The 9,234-nt window shown below is 37.7% G+C and overlaps 2 protein-coding genes across 2 annotated transcripts in view; one reads left to right on the forward strand and one right to left on the reverse strand.

The window, feature by feature from the left end:
* Positions 1-3,981, forward strand: part of Tpr (translocated promoter region, nuclear basket protein) — a 57,258-nt gene extending 53,277 nt beyond the window's left edge. Inside the window, exons 50-52 of the mRNA XM_031384480.1 lie at positions 521-639; positions 3,221-3,316; positions 3,778-3,981. Coding sequence (XP_031240340.1) covers positions 521-639; positions 3,221-3,316; positions 3,778-3,833 — 271 coding nt within the window. The 3' untranslated portion in view covers positions 3,834-3,981. The remainder of the gene's footprint in view (positions 1-520; positions 640-3,220; positions 3,317-3,777) is intronic.
* Prg4 (proteoglycan 4) overlaps positions 3,932-9,234 on the reverse strand; it is a 16,554-nt gene continuing 11,251 nt past the window's right edge. Inside the window, exons 6-12 of the mRNA XM_031384505.1 lie at positions 8,340-8,408; positions 7,693-7,770; positions 6,246-6,382; positions 5,863-6,019; positions 5,255-5,455; positions 4,771-4,896; positions 3,932-4,126 (exon numbers count right to left, since the gene is read on the reverse strand). Of these exons, the coding sequence (XP_031240365.1) occupies positions 4,029-4,126; positions 4,771-4,896; positions 5,255-5,455; positions 5,863-6,019; positions 6,246-6,382; positions 7,693-7,770; positions 8,340-8,408 (866 nt within the window). The 3' untranslated portion in view covers positions 3,932-4,028. The remainder of the gene's footprint in view (positions 4,127-4,770; positions 4,897-5,254; positions 5,456-5,862; positions 6,020-6,245; positions 6,383-7,692; positions 7,771-8,339; positions 8,409-9,234) is intronic.

Here is a 9,234-nt window from a genome sequence, read left to right on the forward strand (position 1 = left end):
GGCTGGCCTCAAACTCAGAAATTCGCCTGCCTCTGCCTCCCAAGTGCTGGGATTAAAGACGTGCGCCATCACCGCCTGGCTTCTTGTGTACTTCTTAAAAGGAGAAAGATGAAAATACAGCCACTGAGCTAGGAACTCTGGCATCCATAGCTTTAGGTCTGGGTTGGTACTCAGGGTGACTGACTGATCTGCTGTTACTAGTATGTTTGGGAGTTTATCAGAGTCTAACATTCCTATGAGTGTCGAGATCATAAACATGCTTGTCAAATGGAAAAAGAAGGGCTGTTGAAACAGTGGTAAAACAAAAAGTAAAATTGGCGAGTAGCCTAGTAAAAAAGGGTGTGAAGGAAAAACAACTCATCCCATATCCTGTTCCAGATGACAACTGTAACTGAGTCTAATTCTTAGTTAAACTAGAACTCTCAAAGTAGTTATAAAATAAATCAGAAATAACTTAGGAATATTTAAAATAAATTCTAGAATCAGTTTTACATTTTTCTAATCAATATTTATTTCTTAGTGTTAGTTCAGAGGCAGGCCTAGAAATTGATAGCCAGCAGGAAGAAGAGCCTGTCCAAGCACCTGATGAATCAGATCTTCCCTCAACCAGCCAAGACCCCCCTTCCAGCTCCTCTGTAGGTAAGTACTGTTCCATGCAGCTTGGTTCCTTGCCCTTGTCTGTCCAGATGCTTACCAGAGAGGGAGCTCTCAAGTCCATACTTCTGACTTTTTTTTTTTTTTTTTTGAGACAAGGTTTCTCTGTGTAGCCCTGGCTGCCCTGGAACTTACTCTGTAGACCAGGCTGGCCTCAAACTCAGAAATCCGCCTGCCTCTGCCTCCCAAAGTGCTAGGATTAAAGGCATGTGCCACCAGTGCCTGGCACTCCTGACTTTTAAAACCTATTACTTAAAGGGGACATTTTATCATGAAAAGGAACTTGGTTTGTGTTTACATTATTATTACACAAATACTCTGGCATTGGTAATCAGGACCATGCAGAAGGTGGGTCTACACCTAAAGAAGAGTTCACTTATATTTTGTCTAAATAAATGGTGTCAGCACAGACCCTGAAAAATACTTGGGTCTCTTAAATGTGCTGCTTATAGTCTGGATTCTTCTCAGATCATGTGAATTGTTTACCTTTATAAAGGTGCTACTTAAATTGGTGGGGATGGTTGTACTGGGAAGGAATCTAAAGTGTACTTCCCCCCATGTTTCCTTCCATTTGAACCACAACAGATTTGACCTGCAGGGTTTAAAGATGGGACTCCATTTATTTCAAAACCATGTTTGAAATTTACTAATGTAAAGAGTCATCTTCTAGTTTTTAATTCAACTTTTTGAAAAGATATCTTTCCTATAATAAAAGCAACTTTTTTTTATCCTAATAACAACATCTATTGAGTACTGAATATTATATATAGACTATTTTCAAGCCTTTGATTCTAACAGAAACACAGTTTGGTAGGAATCCATTCCCATATTTTAAGTTTGGGACTAAAACATTGAAAGGTTAAATAACTCTCAAAGGTCATATGGCTCATAAACTTCATGCTAGGATGCCAGTTTGTCTCTAGAAACTTTGCTCAGTAAAATTTTATGTGAGGCTTTCATCTCAGAATGTGTAGGCAGTTCACCTTCAGTTTTTCATCTCAGAATGTGTAGGCAGTTCACCTTTAGTTTTAAGGAAGTGCAATACATCATCCACTCTGATCATTATCATTTTCCTTTATGGTGCTTATTCCGAAATTTCTATAGAGCATTCATATGTTATAATAGACTTCCTTTGTTATATTTTATAGTCATATAGCTATGCTGTCCCAAAATGTCTTCCTGTTCCTCTTCTTTGCTTTTCTATAACATGTCAATCAGTTGGTCAGCATCTCCAGGTTTAGCTCCCACATCTATAGTTCAACAGCTAGCTTCTTTGCATAACCATATACCATACTGAACCTTAAAGTCAGAATTACAAATAATATATATAAATTGTAGCTCTCAGCTTTATGCACAAAAGGATCAGAAATTATAGGTATGACAATTATTAGTCCTATTGATATTCTCTGAGAATTGTCTGTCCTCTGTACTAGAATTAATACTAGTTACCAAACATTCCCTTGAGTGAGAAAATGTGGTTGGTTGTTCCTAGGAAATAGAATGTCTTTACATTGATTTAATTATGGGTGACACTGTACCTCTGACTGGGTACTCACTCAGCAAATTTGAATGTCTAACATAACAGGGAATTTCATAAAAAGCATGTCCAAGAAAATGACATTTAGAAAAAGATTAAAGCTATATGGTTTATATAAAGTCCCATAAGCCGATATGATGTGCTTGAGGAGATATGTGACTGGAGCAGAGTGAGGAGTGAGGTTCAAGAGTGTATGAGAAGAGTGATGAAGGAAAATCACCTAGATGTTCATAGTTGCTTTGTGTTTCATGGAAATAGAAAACAATTGAAATTCTTCACATAGAGTAATGACATGGCACTGCATTTGGTTTGCCCATGTTGTATAAGAGCCTAAATTTAGAAGCTGTTGCCATACAGAATAAAGACAATGAGATGTATGACTGTGGCAAGTTTGCTTAAATTTGAACTGGTAGGATTTACTAATGATTACATTTGAAGTATTAGATAAAGCTATGAGTCAGATATGTTACAATATTTTGTCTTCTCAGGGGCCTGGTTCTTCATTACCATAATTATTCCCTTGTCTCTGGCACCATGTGTATACCTGAGGAGTTACCTTAAATAAAAACCTCCTAAATTAGACAAGTAATTAAACAACTAAACTCAAAATTTTTCTCCAAATAACTTTTTGAGATGGTCTTATACTGCTACATTTTTGTGTGAGTGAGCTTGTGTAATTGCTTAGCTTCCTTTGCTCTTAGAAGCAGATTTGAATGTGGAAAACAAAGGCATGTCTGTATTTGTCTGCGTGTTGATTTAGTAATTGTAGCTGCTTTCCTGGCTTTTTTGTTTTGTTTTGTTTTTTTGTTTTTTTCGAAACAGGGTTTCTCTGTGTAGCCTGGCTATCCTGGAACTCATTCTATAGACCAGGCTGGCCTCGAACTCAGAAATTCAACTGCCTCTGCCTCCCAAGTGCTGGGATTAAAGGCGTGTGCCACCACTGCCCAGCTTTTTTTTCTTTTTTTCTTTTTTTCTTTTTTGTCCTAGCTTTTTTAACTTGCTTTCCTTATGTCTTGATGCTTTCTTTAGATACCAGTAGTAGTCAGCCGAAGCCTTTCAGACGAGTAAGACTTCAGACCACCTTGAGACAGGGTGTTCGTGGTCGTCAGTTTAACCGACAAAGAGGTAAGTTTCTGACACGCTGTTTACTTGATATGTGGGATAATAGCATGTGTGTCAAGTTTCTAAGATAAATCTAAGGATTGATTTATAATTGCATATTGATCATGTGACACTTAACCAGAAAGCTTCTTCTAGGCAGTTTGTCATAGTTACAAAATGAATATGTTCTTAAAGACTTGGAAAATCAAGTGTTAGCATGCTGTGCATTCATAGTAACTCCACCTGTATTCTTACTATGTTAAATATTTTTTTTTTCTGCAGTGAAAGTTTTGTGGCTATTGTAGCTAGTTAAGAAATAGAAGATTTTAGTATTTTCACATTCTCCAAAATAACTCATTAGACTATTAACATCACAAATCTAGGAACCCATTTATAATAATTACCAGTCAACATAGAGAATATCTTTTTATATCCATATCTTAGATATTTCTACTGAACATGAATTTTATTATTTCCTTCTACAGGTATAAGCCATGCAATGGGAGGAAGAGGAGGAATAAATAGAGGGAATATTAATTAAGTGATCTATAAACTATGACACTTGTGAATAAGATTGGCGAATCTGTTTTAATATAATGATTGTCAAGTTGAGAAGTGTTTTGTATTTAAATAGGTATGCTCATTTCAACATTCTTTATTAATAAAATGGATTTCAATGTCAAAAGGCATCACTGTTTGTTCATCTCATTTTGATGACTCTTCTTTGCCAATCAGCTCAAGGACAGTTGTACCAGATTTTGGAGAGTGTTTGCCCGGAGCGAGTGGTGATTGCTCTTGCTGTTCTAGTAGGCACATCAATATTATAGTATTGATCTAAATAAAAGAGAAAACAGCCTTTTAATTAAAAAGAAAGTAAAACATTTAAGTCTGTATTGAGTACTGTATTCAAAGTCAGCATCATTTCAATATCAAAAGTGAATTTCATTAACTTTCTGACAAAAAAATAGGTTGAGTGATGGAATGAATAATCTTTCAGCACCCTTCAGGTAATATTAGGTTCAACTCTTCCTTTTAGAAATAAATATTTAAAAAATAGTTAATTTAAAAGATGACTCATTTTGACTAACCATTTTAAAAATATATTTCTTGGGAATTCATATTATAGAATCATGAGCAGAATAATTTAGATAACTGGTCTTTCCAAAGTTAAGTATCCTGGGCAGTAAACTTTACTTAATAAAACTGGGTTCCATGAATGTCTTGAACACCTTTTAGACTGTAATAATACATGCTGTCTTAAGAGTCCCTTGTAATAGCAACAAATACGGTTTCTCTATACTTGTTTTCTCCTAGTGTCCTAACAATGCAGTAAAACTGGTCTGCACTCCTTCCAGTTAAATAAAATTAGTGCAGCAATCTCTCCCTTCATTGTACACTTGCTGTTTCCACTTAAGGTACATTTGTGCTTCCTCAGGTGAGATCAACTTGAAGTTCACAAAAATGTCCAATTAACTTACCTTTGGAAAAAGCGTAGTAATCGTAGCCATCAGGTTTTCTAATGTTAGGCAGGGTTATTGCTGAAGTCACAACATTTGGAAACCCTCTCCACATTGTGCTCACTTTGACTTCATTGTGGAGGAAACCTGCAGGCAGAATTTTTAATAAAAGGTTTGAAAGAGTTTACAGCCTTAGTGCTAAACAAACCTAGGTTTTGAGTTTGTTCTCTGACATGGCATAACACCTCACTTAGGGCTGGCTTGAGGGATACAGATTTGTATACAGTGCTCATTGTTTGCTATAATTAACAGGTTTGAATAAACTACTTTCTTTACCAAAAAAGAATTGATCTTGGTTATTTCTCAGTAACGCAAATGGATTTGTTTTACATCAACAAGCCTAAGTGGTTAGTACTTTTATGGCCAATATTTCTATGTAATAAGGGTGACTTCATAAGAAATTATTAATCTTTATGATCAGCATTCTTGACATGGTGAAAATTACCTTTGTCTTGATAAGAGACTCTGATGGGCAGCGAGTAATGGATCCTGAAGGTGTGTGTCTGGAAAGGTCCAACAGCACGCTCAAAGCGGCGCCTCCTGACCTGTGCTGCCTCCCCGTACACTGAGTAGTTGATGGCAGGCTGCCGCCTTGTGCACTTCTTCATGGGCTCCTGTTTATAAGTGTATTGCTGAATGCTGCCACCTATTACACAGTAGGAAAGGCACAACAGACAACTCATGGCACCCACCCAGAAAAGAATGGGTTTCAGTTGCCTCTACATTTTTTTTTTTTTTGGTTCTTCACAAATATATGTTTAATAATGGCTATTGTTAATACTGTTCTTGAAATATAGTAATACCTAAGACCTAGAATATGTGTTGAACAAATGAATCCAACAAATTGCATTCTTTATATTAGTGATCTGAAAGTCCAGATGATTGATGGTTCATATTGCAGGAGATCTAAATACTTCTTATGGCCTAAAATATTTATTCATTAAAGCTATTTTATTCTTGCCATTAAGAATACTTTTTGATAATAAACCTAGCAATTAAAAAGAAAAGACTCCTTAAAGAACAGTGTCACATTGACAATTGTATAATACATACCTCTCTTGAAAAAGTACACAGATTCAGGCCTGTCCTTGTACTTGGCTATTGAGAGAGCAGCCACTATCTTCCCTGTTAGTCCTCCAAAGCCTTTGACAATTTGTTTAGGATACCCAGCATCTACTACATCGTTGGTGAAGCGCCAGTACTGAGAATCCTGGTGGTTATAAAGGAGAAAATGATGTTAAAGGTTTTGTAGGCATGTTTCTGGAATCATTCTCAGATTGAAGTGTAGGGAGAACACAATAAATTGGTTGAATTTGAATAAGCATATCAGATTGTCCTTTTTCAGGAGAACAATTTATCATTTCAGAGTTGAAGGTTAGGATCATGTTAAGACAAGGTGCAGCTGCATTGTTTTCTCCTCACCAGTATTGTGTTACCTTAAAGAAGAACGTCTTCCCTTCACAGTTACATCTAGTAAAAACAGTGTCAATAGGAGAGGGAATACCCCAGACTTCAGTAATTCTGCGTGCTGGAGATGGTGGTCTGAGGGGATTCAGCATCCAGAAATAATGACCTAAAAATTAAAAAGACTTGTCAGTCTGCAGTCTGAGGTCTAAATCATGTCCCCCACAGAAAAGGAAAAGAAGTGCGATGATTATAAAGAAAAATGGAGTCACTGTGTAAAGAAGTGCCTGGACAAGCCGGGCGGTGTGTTGGCACACACCTTCCAGCACTTGGGAGGCAGAGGTAGGGGGACTTCTGAGTTCCAGGCCAGCCTGGTCTACCGAGTGAGTTCCAGGACAGCAAGGGCTACACAGGGAAACCCTGCCTCGAAAACAAAAAAAACAAAAACCAAAAAAAAAAGAAGTGCCTGGACATAGAGCCAGGTGAAAATGAGAAAATCTGTGTTTTCCTAAATATTTCTTAGACCCAAAATATAGCAGAAGATATTTTGAGACAATTTAGTTTCTAGTTTTAATTTTTTTAATTGAAAATTTGAGGTTGTTTTTGAGACAATCTGTACACCAGGCTGGCCTTGAACTTAGAGAGATCCACCTACTCCCAGCTCCTGGGTATTGGGATTAAGGGAGTATTTACCACACCCACCTTGATTTTAATTTGATTTTTTTTTTTAATTTATATGTATCTGGGTTTGCAGGGTCCATGTGAAGGTCATGGGACAACTTGTAGGAGTTGGTCCTCTCCTCCCTCAGTGTAGGTCTCAGAGTGGGAGTCAGTTTTCGCCTGCCTTGGTGTAGGTCTCAAAGGTCAATACAGGCCACCAGACTTGACAGTCACTATCTCTTCCATTGAGTCAGCTCATCAGTTCGTTCTCTGCTTTCCCTAAAGTCTTTGCCTTTGTGGCGTAGAGCTCTTAGGTTTGTGTTTTTACTATACAGAATTGGTGTTATAACTTAATGACTAGTACAATCTATTGAACCTTTACTGTGTATAATATTTTATTGTTAATTCTTAATCTGCATTCTAAGAAGACTAAAATAACAGAAAGTTCATGGGAAATTTACTTAATTCTCTGTAACTCCAGAACAAAAAAGTACAACAACTTTTCTTACCTCACAGAGGAGGAATTATTTTCTAAAAATAAATTGTTGAGAGAATGCAAATCTCTATCAGATCCTTTAATTTGAAATTGGAACTTAGAAATCCTATCCACACACAGACATGCATGCTCACAGGCATATACACATGCACAAAGAAACCTTAAGAGATAACAAGTCAAGTTCTTTGTTGCATTTATGTACCTAGATTAATAATGTTTTCATTTACTGTAGAATCATGCAGTCCAGTTAGCACCTTGTGATTTTGTTCTCAGAAAATGCCAACACAAAGCAGGAAGAAGCAGGTTTATATTATATAACTCACCTCGAAATGCAACTAATGTCCCATTGTGCAGAGTAGTTAGCCCATCCACTGGCTTACCATTGCATAAATTGGTCTCATCTAAAATCAACAAAATTACACAAAACAGAAGGAAGAAATCAACAAAGACAATATAGAACCGAAGGAGAAAAGCAATTTGTTCTTTTCAAATCCTTACAGGATTCTGTTTCCTGTTTACCCTCTAAGATCTAGTAAGGAGAAAAGGAAGTGGTAATGTTCCATAGTTCTGCTTACCTAACATAATAAATACCATTCAGGAATGCTACATAAAAATAATAGGTATAAGAGGCCAAGTTATCTTGATCTTCATGTATGTGAGGTATTAGACACTGAGGTTTACAGTGAGAAAAGGAATTTTATTTTTCCTTCGTGAGAGTACAATCTACCTAAATTATTTTGACATTCTCTATCCTATTTCTGCTCCCAACAGACATGTCTGAAGTTAGCCACCACTAAGTTTCTTATGCTAATTTCTACTCAGTCTCCTGGATAATAAATATTCTATGAGCACTCTTAATCTACACACCTCTAAGGGAGCTATAACCAAGCTTGATAAGTTCACGAGTTAGAGTTTAAGATAGTGAATCTCAGTAGGGAGATACTAGAACAGGTAAGTAACTGATTCTTACCTGAAAGCATGGGATTGATGTTAATGCCTTGGTTGAGTCCCCCGGCCAAGAGATCAGTGCCTGGAACAGCTGTGGGGAATAGCACAGGGGGCCTGGGAATCAGAGGTTTTTCTCCTTCACCTCTATCGGCATCTTCATGATCTGGGTTTACTTCAGCTGTTTCAGAGTTTGGAGTTTGTTTAGGGATGGTGGTAGTTGGCAGCATGACTTCTAGAGGGGTAGTATTCAGTTCAGGCGTTGTTGAAGTTGTCTTTAGAGGAGATGGTGTAGTTTTTGGTTTTCTCGTTTTTGGTGTCTTTGGCTTTTTGGTTGAGGTGGGCTTCTTGGGTGCTTTGGTTGGCTTTTTGGTAGAGGCGGGCTTGGGTGCTTTGGTTGGTTTCTGTAGTTTTAGAGTTGTCTTAGAATCTTCTGATGCAGGAGTTGTTTCTTCAGGTTTGTTCTGAGTCTCTTCTGCTGGAGTAGTTACTTTGGGTGCAAGAGTTGTTGTTTTCAGAGTCGTGATTTTGGGTGATGTGGTACCTTGAGTTGTAGACATTATTTGACTGGTGGTACTTGCTTTTGATTCAGTAGTCTCTTCTGGTATGCTTGTTGTCTCCATTGTCCTCTTTGGGGCAACAGTTGTAGTTTGGGTTGTGTCTTTTTCTGTTGTCTTCTCTTTAGCAGTTGTCTTTTCAAGTTTGTTTACCTCAGGAGTCTCAGTTGGTACAGTGGGCTCCTTGGGATAATTTTCAAGAGCCTTTGGTGTGGGTGCCTCAGCAAACTCAGCTGATACTTCATCAGGGGTCTTGGGAGTAGTGGGTTCAGGATCCTCAGGGATGGTGGGTGCAGGCTCCTTGGGGGTGGTGGGTTCAGGTTCCTTGGGGGTGGTGGGTGCAGGCTCTTTGGGGGTGATGGG

Source organism: Mastomys coucha, unplaced genomic scaffold, assembly GCF_008632895.1.
Source record: "Mastomys coucha isolate ucsf_1 unplaced genomic scaffold, UCSF_Mcou_1 pScaffold1, whole genome shotgun sequence".
Lineage (NCBI taxonomy): Eukaryota > Metazoa > Chordata > Mammalia > Rodentia > Muridae > Mastomys > Mastomys coucha.